This window comes from Drosophila navojoa, chromosome X, assembly GCF_054131105.1.
Source record: "Drosophila navojoa isolate 15081-1374.11 chromosome X, UAZ_NAV_1.0, whole genome shotgun sequence".
NCBI classification, from domain to species: Eukaryota; Metazoa; Arthropoda; class Insecta; order Diptera; family Drosophilidae; genus Drosophila; species Drosophila navojoa.
This window is the reverse complement of record NC_142895.1, coordinates 20,936,613-20,954,580: the sequence shown is the minus strand read 5'-3', so window position 1 is coordinate 20,954,580 and position 17,968 is coordinate 20,936,613. Positions and strand designations below refer to the sequence as shown.

The window sequence follows — 17,968 nt, the reverse complement described above, 5'->3', positions numbered from 1 at the left end:
GCTGTTGTCACATCGAAGGAATTATAGAGTATAATATAGCTATTTTTAAGGGAGCTCTACTCTAGTTTTTCCTTGCACTTCTTCTTCTTCTACGATTATTGTCTTTAGCTGCATGCTTTCATTCTAGCACTAGAAACTCTTCGATTATTGTGGAGCTCATTTGGCACTGTTTCACATCCCTCTTAAATAAATATGCATTTTCAATTCTTGGCTGACTTTTCATTGACTTGCCCACCTCACTTTTTCCCTCCCTCTCTCTCTCTCTCTCTCTCTCTCCTCCTCCTTCTCTCATTCCAGCTCATTCGAGCAAACAGTTTGCACTCTGCGTTCCCTAACTGTGACCAACAGCTCCAAATTGTTCGCTCGCTGATAAATTTTTGGCCAATTCGTTAAAACCCATTGCGCCATTGTGTAACAAACCAATTAGCAATCAAAATGAACTAACACGCTGGCTGCTCCGTTGCTCTGTTGCTCTACCCACCTCTCTCTCTCTCTCTCTCTCTTTCTCCAATTGCTAAGCCAACGGCTGCCTCATCTGCATCTGCTGTCGCTCTCGGCTGCTGCTGCCACAAAACCATGCAGTCGGATGTGGAGCAATGCGCACTGTTGACATGTCGTCGGCGAATTATGGCAGAGCGCCCGACTCCTGCCCGGCTCCTGCTCGACTTCTGCCCAACTCCTGCTGGCAGCTGACAGACCTGCTGCTGCACGCTGCCTGCTCCGCTGTCTCGCTCAAAGTCAATAGCAACCGAAAAGGCGAGCTAACATTTTACGTTAAGAGTTAAATTTTCTGAATTCAAAATTCGCAAGATGGCAAAACCAATATGGAGCTGGCCATGGCCAGAGCCAGATCTGGCGAGTATCGAGTGGAGTGTGTGTGTGTGTGTGTGTGTGTGCGTGTGGAGTGGGCGCTAGGTATATTCGAACTGGGCATGCCACGGTAGCCATGTTAACAAGCAGAAATCATGACAACGTTGATGGCACTTGATGGTGCGGCACGGTTCTGGCTGCCTGACTGCCAGCAGCCCCCTCTGCACTTGGCTGGCTGCTTGTTGCGCGCTCAGTTCATTAGGAGACGAATGCCAAAAAAAAAAAAACATAAAAAAGTCAAGAGTGCTCTAATAGCGACTGCTCGACTGGAAGATACCCTGAAACCTGATAGGAGTTTATATTTCCATCTTATACAAACAAAATAAATGGTCTACACTTGTCAATGGTCAAGTTTCTAATATTATAAATAGGGCGACAGGAGGCGTGGCATCTAAGAACTAAAAATTACAAGAATCCTGCCTTCTTTAACATAGAAAATACGAAAATTTCTAGCGCTAACGGCGTGCCTGCCGTTGTAATCGATATTATACGAATGGTATGAAATATCAAAAAAATATTTTTAGATCATACTGTGCTTGGTGACACGATTATACATTCCAAATTTCAAGTCTCTAACTTTTGTGGTTTACGAGATTTCGGCGTTCAAACTGAAGGATGAATGAAGGCATAAATAGACGGATAGAAAAACAGACGAAGGGACGAATGGACGGAAAGATGCACATTCGCATGGACAGGCAAACAGACGGACGGACGGACGGAGGGATAGATGGACAGTTGGACATAGCTAGATGAGATCTGCTACGCCTCCTGCTGACTGTTACATAAACAATCAGAAAAGCAAAGTCCCCGGCGTTTCTTATGCTCAACGGGTTCAGGGTATACAAAAAAGGAGAGGCAAAAAAAAAATCAACAAATGACAACGAAGCCCCCGAGAACGGAGACTAGGAAGCAGGCAATAGGGATTTGTCGCAACTGCATGAAAGCTGCTGCCGCTGCTGCTGCTGCTGCTGCTCCTGCTGTTGCTGCTGTCGACTGAAGTCAGCTTTAGTCCTCACTGATTGCACTTATTAGTGACATGCCACCTGACCCGTTTGCTGCAGCATTAGAGGGCGTCAGCTTGCTTGCAGTTAGCAGTTGCCATTTGCCATTTGCCATTTGACATTTGCCATTCGCCATTCGCCAGGTGGCAGTTGGCAGTTTAAATGTTGAAGCATTACATTTTTAATTTGATGGATCAACAGAATAAACGAATCGTAAGCGTAGGTAACGTCGAGCACTGAGGTAATTGGGAATTGGTTTGGGCTCTTGGAGCACTCTTGCCAGGGAGCAGCAGGAGCTGGAGTCGACGGTTTGACTTTCTGTTTGGCTTGCCGGAGTTTCACAATTTTGACAGTGGCTGCACCTGAACCTGAAGCCAATTGTCACAGTTCACATCTATGATTGTCCGTGTGTGTGTGTGTGTGCATGGGTGTCATATTTGAGGGGACTTTTGGTAGGCTAGGTGTATGTTGCGGCTTTCTGATATGCTGACAAGTTATGCTATGATATGCAACGAGTGCCAGCTCCTCCAATTACAGCCAACACTTGAATACGACTCGTATGTTGGGTAAATGTTTTTCCTTGTTTGCTGTTGAGCTGAATGCTAGACGACTGTGGAGTTGCTTCTTGGAAGCATAGAGGGTCGATTGATCAATCAATGGAGAGAGAGAGAGAGAGAGAATAGAACTTGGAATTAAAAATTATGCTAATAATTATGAGGATATTCACCTTACTCTACTTCTGCAATTTAGCCTCTGGTTTGCTCACTCTGCTCTGCTCTGATCTCAGCGTATACGGTGGCGTATGAAGAAGAGGATGTATGTACATATATATGTATGTATATATGATCAGAGCGACGAGCTGAATCAACTTATCTCTGTCCGTCTGTCTGTGCTTTCGTTTATCCGTCCATCTGTCTGTCCGTCCCTTTGTCTATAAGTCCGTCCGCCTATCCTTTCGGGTGTCCTTTTGTCTTTCAGTCCTTCTATCCAATCTGTTTTCTCTGGTTATTTATATACATCATCTGGAACATAACCTTCTATATAAGTCTCTATCTCTCCCTATCACTCTCGCTCTGTCCCTATTCCATAGTATAATAGTATAAGATTAGCTCCCTCTCTGTCTGTCTAATGGCTTTTAATTACACACATCAACATAGCATTATCAACGCCTTTTAGACATATCTCTCTCTCTCTCTCTCTCTCTCTCTCTCTCTCTCTCTCTCTTGCTCTCTCTCCAGCAATCACCTACTCCTTCCAATAAGCTCTTTCTGTCATCCTTCTCCTCCTCCTGATTTACCTCATACTCAGCGATTCTCCTGCTCCTGCTTTATTATAGTCTTTGGAGTACTTTAAGCGGATAGCTATTGGCATTATCTCATAATTGATTCCGACATTTATACATATACATACATTTAATAAATATATGTATATGTATGTATGTGTGTATGTGAACAAATCATATTAAATACAGCTTTTGCCAGCATTGCGTATTATTTTTAAGCCTTTTACCTTATTCTGGGGGGGGGGGATGGGATGCCTGCTCTCCCGCTCTGCCCTCTTGCCGTGGCTTGCCGTGGCGCCTCATCTTGTCCAAAAATCGTGGCAGCTGCTTTGATGGGCAGTTAAGCTGAAGCTGGCAGCGCTTGGCCCAATCGACCGGCTCGCCCGATGGCCATTAATCATGTCATGTAATGCCGCCATAAATCCAACAACAATTTCGACCCGCTACCCCTGCCGCCAGCATTGCCATTGCCCTCGCATGTGGCGGCTGTGCTGCATTTTATTAAATGGCCAAATGAAAAGTCGCGCTTATTGTCTGCCATGCGATGGGCTGCACAATGGAGCTACAGCGCCAGCTCCTGCTCCTGCTCCAGGTCCAGTTATAGCTCCAAAAGCGTCCTGTGGATGCGGCACCGAGGGCAGCGGGACGCTGGGCTGGTGGTTGCTCCGGGCTGGGTGAATGGAGGAGGAGTGGAGGGGGGCAGGGGCGGTTGGGTGGCAGGAGGAGGTCTTGTTGCATATTTGCGGCGCGCATTAAATTTGGCTGACAACGGCGCATGAAACATGGCCATCAATATGGCCACGTCAATGTGTGCGTGTGCGTGTGTGTGTGTGTGTGCGTTGGTGCGAGTGGGTGTGGCATGTGTATTTGACTGTGGGCGTGCATGCAAACGCAATATGGCGACCGCAATGCTTCGGCATTGCCAGCGATGCCTCGCAAACACACACACACACACACACACACACACACACACACACACACACACACACACACACACACACACACACACACACACACACACACACATACAGAAAAAGAGAAGAAAATCAAAAATAAAATACAACAGAAAGGGAAAAGGCAACGCGACAAAACAAAAACATGGCCAACATGGCCAACACTGGCGGCTTCGGCCATAATGCCGCAACAGCAGCAACAACAACAACAACAACGAGCGGCAAACAGCAAACAGCAGCAAAAACAAGGGCAGCCAAAAATCAATTGAGTGCTAAAACCAACAACAATAATAACAACAAGTGCCATTGTCGTTAACGCTACGGACAGTAAAATAAAATTGCAGCCCAGAACTTTTAAGAGCCATTGCCTTAAAGCAATACAGCTGCGACTCCTGCTCCTGCTGCTGCTGCTGCTGCTGCTGCTGCTGCTGCTGCTGCTCCTGCTGCTGTTGCTGCTGCGACTCCTGCTGCTGCTGCTGCTGCTGCTGCTGCTGCTCCTACTGCTGTTGGCTTTGAGAGCAAGTCAGCAATAGATGGGAGCACAAAATATGGCCAAAGTCTGCGGTGCAGCAGATATTATTGATAAGGAGTCGATAGGCCAGTCAATGGGTTGGCCTTAAATGCATTCATCTAGATTCTCTAGATAGAATCAAAAATATAATTATTGTGAATGATAAGCAACAATCATAGCTGAAATCTTCCCTTGCTTTCAGTTCATCTTAAAGAGATCACAGACTGTTTCCAGATGTGAGTTGTAGCAGATACTTGATGATCTAACATATTATTCATTTCATATATTGATTTCCCAATGCAACTGCGAGGCAGAGCTGTCTGTCTCTTTCTGCTTTACTTTCTGCTGGCTTTTATTAATTTTTAAGCAAGGCATTCTGTCTCTTTCAACTTTACTTTCTTCTCTTTCTACTGCATTGCTCGCTTTTATTAATATTTTCCATTGCTGTTTAAACTTTTTTTTAATATCTTAATTTTAATTTCTTTATTTATTTACTTAGACTTTAGTAATTATTTTGCTAGTTTTCATTAACAGTATCTACCTCTCTCTCTACCTCTCATAGTTAAGTATTACGGCTGTGATTATTTTCTATTAATATTATTAATATTATTATTATTATTATTATTATTATTATTATTATTATTATTATTATTATTATTATTATTATTATTATTATTATTATTATTATTATTATTATTATTATTATTATTATTATTATTATTATTATTATTATTATTATTATTATTATTATTATTATTATTATTATTATTATTATTATTATTATTATTATTATCATTATTATCATTATTATCATTATTATCATTATTATTATTATTATTAATATTATTATTATTATTATTTTTATTTTTTTTATAATTTTTACTTACCTTTTTTTTTTTTTTTTTTTTTTTTTTTTTTTAATAGGCTAACCCAAAATTGTACTGCATAAGAAAATAATATAAAAGAATACATATATTGCAAAAATGTGCAGAATAAGCAACTCAATATGGACATCTAAATGAAAAGCAATATTAATCTAAATATTCAATATTCATATAATCTATTTTTATAAAATTTTTTTTTTTTTTTCTTCTTAATCCAGTATATTTAGTCCCCTCTAGTCCCCTTGAATGTCTGACTGGACTCTCCAGCCTCCTTGGATTGTCTTAACTTATATAATCTTCTGTATATAAAAAATATATGTAGTCTTTATTATATGTAATTAAATTTGTGCAACTCTTCCACAATCTTAAAATAGCAAAGATTATACGAGTTCTATTTTTTATGCTAAAGTATATATATTAGAAATTTATAGTAAATAAATAAACATCATATTAAAATGTATATATTAAAAATATATATATTATTTTATTATGTCTTCATATTTAATAAAATTTGTGAGCATTTTAAACAATCTGTAAATGGCAAACTTTATTTAAATATTTTTTCAACTGCAGGTATCTATATTAAGATATATTATATCTATATTAAATCATCTATATTAATTCGAAATACAAGTCTCTATTGTATCTGATTTTGTGCAAGTCTTCAACAATCTTAAAATGGCAAACGTTATTTAAATATTCGTGCTGCCCGCTGCATATTAGCCTTGCAGTTGGCGGTGTGGTGGGTTAGTGGGTTGGTGGGTTTTGTCTGGCCAAGTGTCGGCCTGCTCCACAGCTCCACTATTTCGATTCGGTTGCTGTTGCCGCTCTGAATGACAGGCAGCGGCTAATGCACTTTTGCAACCGCAGCAACGTCGGCAACTTGAAGCCGGCGTCAAATAAATTGTCAAAAAAGAAAAAAAAAACACAAACGAAAAAAGGGAAAAAAGAAAGTACGAAAATGCATTGGAAATGGTGGCGGGGGCAATGGGGATCAGAGGTGAAATACAATCGCAATGGTCAGAGATTGCAGGGCAAACTTTTTATGGAGCACTCTTCGTATGCGCAATGCGCGAGCAGGAGTTGGGGCTTGGGTGGCTTGGGGGCTGCGACTGGGGGCGAGTCAAAAAGAAAACAGTGTAACGGCGAATGAATGTCACTGCGAACACGATGCGACATGTGCACTTTATGGCGGCCAAGCGATGGACGCTATTGCCACAGAATGAAGTGGCAGGAAGAGTGGACGGCGGTGGCAAGGTGGGGGCGGGGGGGGGGGGGATTTGGTGGCGGTGGAGCTGCTACGAGCCATGAAGCGACAAAATCAAATTGCGTTGCAACTGATTGCGCATTGGTACGGCGGAACGGGGATCGTACGGCTGCATTGATGTCTGCTGGAAGGTGGAGGGAGGGGAGGAGTGGGGTACATTCGCCTGCCTGTCAAGCACGGCGGCAGCTGTCACTTGGACAGTTGTACGAGCAGCGCGCGTCGTGCGAATAACGGCACAAAACAAAGCGAACGAAACGAACGAAACGAGTGAAACGAAGCAACACCAACAACAATAAGGATCAGCGCCGGGGGCAGCCAGCGTGCAGTTGCAATTTGGCGGTGCAGCAAACTATACTTTATTCTTTCATTTTACAGCTCACTCGCTCTCACTCTCTGTCTCTCCCTCTCTCTCTATTCTTAAGGGCAGACCCTGCTGGAGCTGGAGCTGAAGCGGGAGTCGTATCGCGCGGCTGACGACTAACTTTGATTCTGGTCACTCAGCTGGAAAATCAAGTCAAATTATGGTCAACACACACCAACACACACACACACACACATCCACATTTGCTAATTGTTGACCAAACATGTCCGATGATCAGCCACTGACAGCGGCTGCTAAAATGTTTTCACTTTGATTGCATGCAACAAATTGCGGCAAATCTGAATTTCAAGTGCCGCCATACATGGCGTATACTCAACCTGCGACCTGCGACCAGCGACAGCCAGCGAAGTTTTTAAGTGCTTGGCTTGCGGTGTTTAGGCCAAGCTAAGCGGCTGCATTCAGCACTCATTTATTCAATTAGCCATCTGGCTCTGCCCTCGGCCACATCAGCCCCATCGACCCCAAAAAGTAGACTATATGGAGTATACATATATGGATTTAATTTTTAAATAGATTCAAATGTTGTAGCCGTGTCCGTTGTGTGGCTAAGATGACAAATTCAAGTGACATGGGCTTTGCATTTAATAATGTTCATTTCTTAAAAATTTATTTAAGAATTTCATACGTTTGCTGAAACTGTATTATGGTCATAGGTAGGAGTCTATAAGTAGTAGATAGATGAGTTGTATATAGAATATGAGGCAATCCTTATCGGTTGGAGTTGGAGTTATTCTTCTTTAAAAAATCTGTTGGAGCTCATCAGCCTAACATCTAGATAATAATATTCTTTAAGTCACTCCAACTCAATGGCTAGGAGAAGATAATATTTGTTTAAATTTTTACAAGTGGTGCAATGTTTAAACTAAATTCTATGTAAATATGATATTTCAGCTGCTTAGGCATAATATAAGTCTAAGCTCTGTATAAAGACAAATAAGGTAACCTCAAGCTAAATTTATAATTTAGAAATGAAGCTTATATGGAATTGAATTATACAAGTGATGTATTATGTCTATTAACATACTTATATATCATATATTTGATTAGGAACTTACTTTTAAAAATCCATAATTTTTACTCTATTTATTTATTTTACATATATATATATATATATAAATCAATATAAACTGTCAATCGCTCTTTAGGCAACTCAAAATATTTATTTCCAAGTCAACAGATTTGAATTAAATACGAAAGAAAAATCTTTATATAAAACATAGTCTTAATCTTTGTTACTATATGATAGCCTTTGCCTGCTATTGGTTGCATTAGGTCTGGACAATCGTGCGAATCATATACGAGTATATTACTGTACATATGTGGGCCCCCCCATATATCCATTTGATTCTCCATCCATCCATCCGCCGCTCCGTCTCATTAGCTCCATATTCCGTCCGTTTGGTCGTCCGTCCGCCTGTTCTGCTTTCCATCCATCCGTTTATTCATCCGTCCGTTTGCCTGTTTTCCCCTCAGTCTCTCCGCCTGCTCTTATATTCATTCGTCTGTCCGCTTGTCTGTTCGTCCAACGCTCTCTCCGTTGCTTCACATTTTCATCTGTCCGGCCGGCAGTTTCTTCCGGCAAATCTCAGTTTCTTAAGTATTTTTAGGCAAATTATTCCAAGTATAAGAATAGTCTCTAATCGCTGTTCCTTTACTCTGAGCTGTTCCTGTTCCCGAGAGTATTTCCTCTACTACGCAACTCCTCTACTTTCTTTATAAATCTTTTGAACTAGACCGCCGTCTAATATTAATTAAGAGCTCACTGCATTTGCATGGGAAACTTGAGATTGGCAAAGACGCACGCACAGGCACACACACCAACACACACACACCCATCCACACACACACACACATAACACGGCCACGCACACATTGTGATATCCGTAATGTCACAGTCACAGTCGCAGTCAAAGGTTGGCGTGGGGTTTGCCGCAGACAAACTTCACTTGCAGTTGCAGTTTGCATAGCTGGCAGTTGCGGCTGCAGTAGGCGTGGCCGTGCCGGTACCGAAGCCCCGCTACCTGCCCGCCAGCCCATCAGCAGTGCCCCGGCTCCCAGTTTGTTGTCAGCTTAGCAGCGCCATTTTACCATTGTGTTTGCCAGCCTGTCTGTCTGACCGACTGTCCGTCCGTCCGTCCATCCGTGCGTCCGTCCGGCTGTCTGTCTGCCTATCTGACTGACCCCGTCTGTGTGTCCATTGTCCATTGTCCCTTGTCCGACTGCGTGGATTATTTGCGCAAGTGAATATTAAATTTGAACCACAGCCGAACGCGTCGAGCCGCCAACAACAGCAGCAGCAGCAGCAGCAGGAGCAGGAGCAGGAGCAGCAGCATCGTCAAAGAGAGAGGGACTGTAGGCGGTGTGGCTGCTCTGGCCTGCCACGCAAGTTAACTTCCGCTCTTGCGGGTAGTCACAGCAGAGTGTGAGTGAGAGCGAGAGAGAGAGAGAGCGATACATTGTGTATTGGGCATTGCATCCAATTATTTGCCAGAAGCCTGCAATTCCGGGCGGGGTTGCCCGATTGTTTATCCTTCTTCTACTTTTTTTTTGTTTTTTTTTTTTTTTTTTTTGGGAGCTACTAATGTAGTGGTGTTGTTTGGCGGTTTCGGGCAGACGGTCGCAGATTATTGTGTTTGCGTGCTCTCTTTTTTTTCTTCTTTGATTTCACACTCAATAAAAATATAAAATATAAAAGGCTCTCGTTGCCAATTTACAACTTATAGCTGAAAAGTCGAACATGAAGTGAGAGCATTCGTCAATGCTGTTATTAGCAGCCGGCGATATTAAGATGTTAACGAAATGTTATGTAGAATTTGAGCAATGCTGAATGCATAAAAGGAATGTACAAGGAAAAAAGGTTTGGATTTTTTCCAATTTAATTTATCATCAAAATTATTTATTATTGAATATTTATTATTTATTATTTATTATTTATTATTTATTATTTATTATTTATTATTTATTATTTATTATTTATTATTTATTATTTATTATTTATTATTTATTATTTATTATTTATTATTTATTATTTATTATTTATTATTTATTATTTATTATTTATTATTTATTATTTATTATTTATTATTTATTATTTATTTTTATTATTTATTATTTATTATTTATTATTTATTATTTCTTATTTATTCTTTATTATTTATTCTTTCTTATTTATTATTTCTTATTTATTCTTTATTATTTTTTTTTATTCTTTATTTTTTAATATTTATTATTTATTATTTATTATTTATTATTTATTATTTATTATTTATTTTTATTATTTTTTTATATATTTGATTTTTCTTTCCATTTTATATTTGCAATCAAAATAATAAAATTAAGGAAAAATATTTTATACATTTTTATATATTTATTGGTATAAGGATGCGCTCTAGAAAGTCGTATATCTTTAATCAGCTGCCAGGCCGGTCAATCTCTCTAGCTAATTGACTCTAGTGACACTTAATAAGTGACGGATATATCTTTATATAGATTTACATATATATGTACATAGTTGGCAGCTGAACGTGATATGGCAGCAAAATAAATGCTCAACTTTGTGACATATGATAATTGATATTTCACATATTGAATTGGCGTTTAAACGAGGATTAAACAAGAATTTGTGTATTTGCATTTTGGCTTAATTAGTATGCAACAGTTTATATACATATATACATATATATATATTTACATGCATATAAATTTAGCTATTTACTTAAATTATATCATATTCATTTGGCTGCTGTGTGTGTGTGTGTGTGTGTGTGTGTGTGTGTGTGGTAAGTAGAACGCATAATGCGGCAAAGGCATAAACTTATAAATATTTATGTGTATCCGGGCCAAAGCGAAATGGCGGGGTGTCGATTTAGGGTGAACGAACACAAACAACAATATCAACAACAACAACAAACGGCAACTATATCGAGTGGTAAACATTGAGTGGTCACTGACACATGTGTGTGTGTGTGTGAGTGTGTGAGTGAGTGTGTGTGCGTGTGTGTGTGTGTGCGTGTGTGTCTGTAAAGCAGATTCGTAAGTGAGAGACACACAGTGTCCTGGCATCCGGGCTTGCTCGTCCTGCCAGATTCGCGACTAAAGTAAATAAAAGCCAGCCTCTGCTCAGACTGCCGACTGCCGACTGCTGGCTGCTGGCTGCTACTGTTATCTTTTTTTGGAAAATCGCTAACAATAAATAATTTATGTGCTGGGCAAATGATAATGAAAAAACCACCCCGTGCATGGCCAATGGGTCGACTGATGCGCGACTGATGCTACTCAGCAACAGCCCCCTGTGATTCGGGCCAGCCCCAGCCCCAGCTCCTGCTCTGGCACTTGGCTTGGCCCAGCCCGAGCCGAGTCGAGCCGGGGTTGCAGTAGTACGTCGGCTGTCGACTGTCGACTGTCGATTGTCGGTCGCGTTTTTCGCATTTACGAAATGGACTGTTTAAGGCGATTTTCCCAGGGCGGCAGCGGCCAGTTGAGTGGCATTGAAATCAAAATCCAAATCGTACAACCACTTCAAACATAGCCATGCCCGCCATGGAAGGGGGTTGCACGCCCTGACAGGGATGGCCGGAGGGAGGAGGGAGGGAGGCTGGCCTGCATGAGATCGCATGCATGAAACGTTGGGCACACACACACACACACACACGCACACTCACATTATCAGGCATATGCAGACAGTCGAGCAGAATAAGGACTCGCTGCGTTCGACTTATGATGTATTTTTCCGGGGATCGGCCCCCTGGCGAGCATTAGATAACCAAACAATGGCGGCACACACACACACACGCACACGCACACACACGCTATAGCTGGCAATGCAAATGCACTATAGCCGCATGTAAGCCAAGCCGCTCAACAAAGGGGCAAAGGGGCAACGGGGCAACGGGGCACTGGCAAAGCACGGCGAGTGCTCTGAGTGCCATCATTAAAATATGTGCGAATCCAGCCCTTGGGCGGCCATTGCCCAAATGTGTGTCAAGGATGGATTTGAATTTGAATTTGAATTGGAATAGGGAATTCCTTTAAAAAGTTTGACTCTAAATTTCAGCTGTAATAAATTTTGATATACCGAAACACATAGATAAGATTGTTAGGCTACAGAAATTAGTAAGACTTTTCACGATGATTTTTTAATTCATTTATATATTGAAGAAAAAAAAAAAAAACAACATAAATTGCAACTACAAATTTGTAGACAATATTCAATGCAAGGCTAAGCTTTGGTTTATTATATTATATGATTTATATACTTACGGTATTATTATATTAAATGATTAATAGATTTCGCCGTCGCTTCACGATTTCAGAGGCATAGCAAAGCTGTTGTTGTATTTTTTACAGTCAAGAGTTATTCTGTACTGCATCTAGACGTTATAAACAATTTTTAATTAAATATGCATAATTACACTGCTAAAGGATATTTATATACATTTTCAATGAACTTACAGAATTCGTTTCGTCGCCTTTGGCAGTTTTTGTGGGCGGCGCATGCACAGAGCAAATTAATAAAATCATTCAAACGATTTGGCTTTATCATAAATTAATTGAAAATGAAGTAAACAAATGTATATTAAATATGTTGAAATGTAAAGAGAGATGAAAGGCATTATGAGTTCAATATATATATTATATATTATGTATAAATATATTAAATATTGGGCATGAATATATTTGGAGACAAAATTATTTATAAATAATCAATAAAATAATAATAATAAAATATAAAATGTATGTTAATATTTTTTAAAATACATTTAATATATAAATGGAAAATGAAAAAAAAAAATTATATTATATATATATGCTTTTAAGAGATCCTAATTAAGTGAAAAATATCATATGAATACTTAATACATAAAAAAACGACATACATAAAAAAAAAAAACAAAAAAAAAAAAAAAAATAATACTAATAAAAAAATGATAAACAGCTATACTCAAATTATTTTGCAGTCATACATGCATACAAAAAAAAAAAAAAAAAAAAAAAAAAAAAAAAATTAATAAAAAAAAAATTAAATTAAAAAAAAAAACATTAATATGTAAATAAAATTCAAGTAAAAAAAATAAAATAAAAATAAATAATACATGTATGCACATACACAAAAATAATAAATAAAAATAAAAATAAAATAAAATAGATAAATAAACTATATACAATATATCTTGAAATTATTTGGAGCATCACATTTAAGTCACCTATTGAATTGCAATTTCTCTTCAAGCTCTTCTGCCCACTTTAACTCTCATCAACTGCATTTAATGTTTAGGTAATTACAACACAAAAACAACAACAACAACAACTGCAACACCATCAATATAAATAACAAAATTAGATTAAAATTTATATATATTCATATATTGCACAATTGCCTAGGTAAAGCAATTGGCAATTTGCTTTGTTTTTATTATTTATAAGTTTTTTTATTTTATTTTATACATTGTTTTTGTTGTCTGGCCAAAAGAGGCCTGTCAATTGTTTGCAATCATCGAGCCCGCTGGAAATTTCTAGTGCAGCACCATTAAAACGCAAGCAACAACAACTAAATACAATCAAAACAACAGCAAAACAAAAAAGCGCACAACAACAACAAAGTAAAATAAAAAATAAATAAATACAAAAAAAAAAAGAAAGAAAAAAAGAATTGGAATCAAGCAAAATGTACTTCCAATGGGGCCATAAAATTCTGACAATTTTCTGACAGCAAACATGCCAACACTCAAAAATCGTAATATACATGAGGTATGAGGGGGATGGGGCGTGGCTGGCATGGGCGGTTAGGCAGTCTATTGTTCGGTGGAGCCGGAGCTGGAGCTGGAGTTGCGGTGTGGCATGTTAAATATACGTCACAGCTAAAACGAGCACATGTCTAGCGCCAAAAAGTTTCAAGGATATAACCAAACGCCAACAGCAAAACAACAACAACAACAGCAGCAGCAGCAACAACAACAGCAGCAGCAACAACAATGCACGCTAAGTTGTTGGCGGCGTCGAAAATTAGCCAGTGGCATCAACGGGAGGGTTGCCAGTCAGCCCCGTCAGCCCCGACATACGGCCAGGCAGCGTTGTTGTCCTTGCCTTGGATCCTTGTCGTTCGCCCGTTCCAATCCGTTTTGTCTCTCCGGGCTCCTGGTCGACTCATATTTCAAAAGTGAACACACTGACACGACGACATTTTACTGGCACAAAGGACACTTATTGTTATTAGCACATTCGGGGCCCAAAGCGCAACGCTCGCATTGTCCTGGCCACTGGCTAACACACTCACTCACAGCCCGGTCCGGGGCCGGGTCCGGCCCGCACTGGCTCCTGGTTGCCAACCAAAACGTGTTAACCTTTTGCCGCGCGCACATTTCAAAAGCCAATTACATGCGCTCTTAAGCGTGTAAAGTTTTGTAATATGATTTGTGTTTGGCCTCTCTCTTTTCTTTCCATTTTTTTCCCTGCACCCTTTTTGGGCGGCTTCTCCAGTATCCTTTGGCGTCCTGTCCTGTCCTGTCCTGTCCTCTAGCTACCTGTCGGCCTGGCTGTCTGCCTGCCTGCCTTCCCACTTTGATGACGATGTCCTGCCAACAAGCATGCATATTATTCTAAAGCTTAACATAACAGTTATGCTCTGGGTGTGTGTGTGTGTGTGTGTGTGTGTGAGTGTGTGACTTTGGCGTAAGACTATACGAATGCGTAAACATTAAAAGGTATGTGTATATATCTATAGAGAGGGAGAGAGAGAGAGAGAGAGCGAGATGACATATCAGCTGAGCTCAGCTTATAGAATTGCCAAGAGTTTCTTTACAGAATTAATCAAACATTGTCTCTCTATATGACAAACATTTCCTATGTACTATTCTATCCACTTGGAATACGGCTTTGACAATATTTTACTTACCCTATTCAATCATTAAGTATTATATATGCAAGAGAAATATTATAATAATAATATTATATTATTGTTACTGTAATATCATATGATATTAAACATGAAAACATTTCTGTTTTTTTATTTTTATTATTATTTTATTTTATTGTTTATGTATTTTTTATTTTTTAATTACGTACATACTTTGCTTAGCTGACATTCAAGGCGTTCGAGAGTCTTAAGTGATATTTTTTTTTATTTAATCCCTATATCAGAGCATGAACCTCGCAAGTTTTTTCTGCATTCAAGCCGATTAGCTTAAACACTTTGCATAAGTTTTCTTTTAAAACACTTAGAACTATAACTGTGGCTCCTAGGTGTATGACAAACTTTTACCTCCGCAATTGTCTCAAACTTCCTCTTATCAAAGAGAAGATTCAAAAAACCAGAGAGAGGTATTTAAATAGGCTATATGACCACTGCAATGTTCTAGCCTCTGGACTTCTCGGCAAAACACAAAAAAATACTAAGCTTACCAAATAGAGAAAAGACTGAGTTATTTATATATGTTATGAATATATGTAAATATATGTAAATATAACCATCTGGTTATTGACAGTTATTGTTCAAAGATTTGCTTATTATTTGGTATAAGAGAGATTGCAAATAAAATTTAAAAAAAAGGGAATTTCCTTAATAAAATAATTATAGTAATGAAATTATATTATAATAATGATATGATTTACTTTAGGATTTTTTTTTTTTTATATTATATTTTTTATTATGTGGTATACAAAATCCCAAAAAGTATTTTGTAATTTTTTTTAAATTTATTTAAATAATTTTAATAATTTAATTCTAGTGATTTGGCTCTAATTCTCTCTCCACATGCTCATGATGTCAGCTCCGCTTTCCATCTTTATTTTATTTTATTTTATTTTTTTTATTATGTGGTATACAAAATCCTAAAAATTAATTGTTGTTTTTTTAAATATTTTTTTTTTTTATTTATTTAAATAATTTAATTCTAGTGATTTGGCTCTAATTCTCTCTCCATATGCTCATGATGTCAACTCCGTTCTTCATCTCTTTCTCGCTAGTCTAACGCCCGCAATCGACAGCCCATGGAATAAACTTACACTTAACTCACTAAACACTTACTTAATCAACCTAAGTAAATATATAAGATTAAACTCTAAAAAAATGTTTATATCATTATATAATATTAAAATTTATAAATAAATATTTTATTTCTTTTGAAATTTCGCAATGTTTGCCATTCACCTCGCACGTTTGCCGCCAGTAAAAGCCGCAGCTCTAGGGTGCCGGAATATGTGTGAGCAGGCGTGGCTGGAGCGTTCAATGTGAGGCCGGCTAATGTCAATGTTTGTCAATGTTTTTCAGTTATATTTCATCGGCATACAGATCGGGTTACAAGCACGCTTCAAACTTTTAGAAATTCGCTTGGCGCTCGCAAAACTTTTCCGTTTCGGTTTTAAAATTCAAAACGTCCACAAAAATAGCAATGGCGTCGAATAGCAACAACAGCAACAGCAACAACAACAGCAACAGCAACAGCAGCAGCAACAACAACAACAGTAACACTGGCTACAACGACATCGATTACACATACGCTGCTGCCAATAACAGCAACAACAACAACAACAACAACAACGACGACAGCAGCGGCGGCGGCGGCGACAACAACAACAGCCACAGTTACACTCACAACAACAACAACAACAGAAACAACAACAACTACAATCCCATTTTGATCCATCGACGCCGTCGCCACAGACAAAATATTTTTGACTATATGCAACACATGGAGATGCCGATGATGTTGCCGCAGCCGATGCCGCAGCCGATGCCACAGCCGATGACAATGCCAATGACAATGCCAATGCCAATGACAATGCCAATGACAATGACAAACCCATTGCGCACCCAAATGGAACGCTATGCGAGACAGACGCTGCCAAGGAGGCACCTGGCCGGCGGCTGGGGTGCGATGGGCAATGAGGGCCAGGCTGGAGATGTTGGCACCATTGGCGATAACAATCATGTGGTGGGCATACCCACAGTCGCCCCCGGCAATCACATGGCCCATATGGGCGGCGGCGATGCAGAGATCATTGTTCAGGCGCCATTGGCGCCGCATTTACGCGGCGCCGGCGATGGCATACCGGCGGAGCCGGCACAACCAGAGCCACAACCGCAGCCGCAGCCGCAGCGAGTGATCCAGCCACCAAGACGCGAGACTCTCGAGCAGCGTCGCGAGCGCAGCGTTCAACAGATATTGCGGCTATGCGACTTCATACAGCAGCAGCTGGCGTCTATTGCCGCCCAGATCGATGCCTACGAGCGGAAGCTGGCACAGCACAATGCGCCCTCACCGTCGCCACCGGAGCCCGACGGCGATGTCATATAGATGCAGAGAACGGGCACACCGGCAGACCGGGCTGCCGCTCTTGGGGAAGCTGGAGGAGACGGGCACTGCAGGGATCTGCAAGAGTTGGAGGTGCTGCGTTGCTGACGCTCAGTACTCGAATCTCGGCTTACTTATTCGCACAAAATTCGCTAATTGTTGGCGTGTTTCATTTTGTTTGCACATTTTAATCAACAATTCCTTTTCCAATCCAAAATTGCCTTCGAGTGCACGTGTTATCGTTGGACGCACAAATGAAGCAAGTAAAATGTATGCGCTCCAAGAAACCCAAACGACTTTCATTTCAATCCATCTCCAGCAGCATCTCTTTGCCATGGGCTATCAGTTATTGGACCATGCTTTGCTCTTTCATACAACATCAGTTCTTCATTCAGCTAGTCCTATATTTGTATGAATCTATAGTAACTAACAAAATGAACATTTTCTTAGGGTTTTACAGGCTGCAGAATACTCGATTAGGACTCATATACCAGCCAGATTCCTTCCTCAATTGGTATATATACAAAAT

At 39.7% G+C, this 17,968-nt stretch overlaps 1 protein-coding gene across 1 annotated transcript; it reads left to right on the top strand.

Annotated features, from left to right (window-relative positions):
- Positions 1-16,395: 16,395 nt before the first annotated feature.
- LOC149090700 (uncharacterized) lies at positions 16,396-17,726 on the top strand. Its single transcript, XM_089264750.1, has one exon. It carries the CDS (start codon positions 16,537-16,539, stop codon positions 17,440-17,442), a length of 906 nt encoding a protein of 301 aa, XP_089120876.1. The 5' UTR covers positions 16,396-16,536; the 3' UTR covers positions 17,443-17,726.
- Positions 17,727-17,968: the final 242 nt, after the last annotated feature.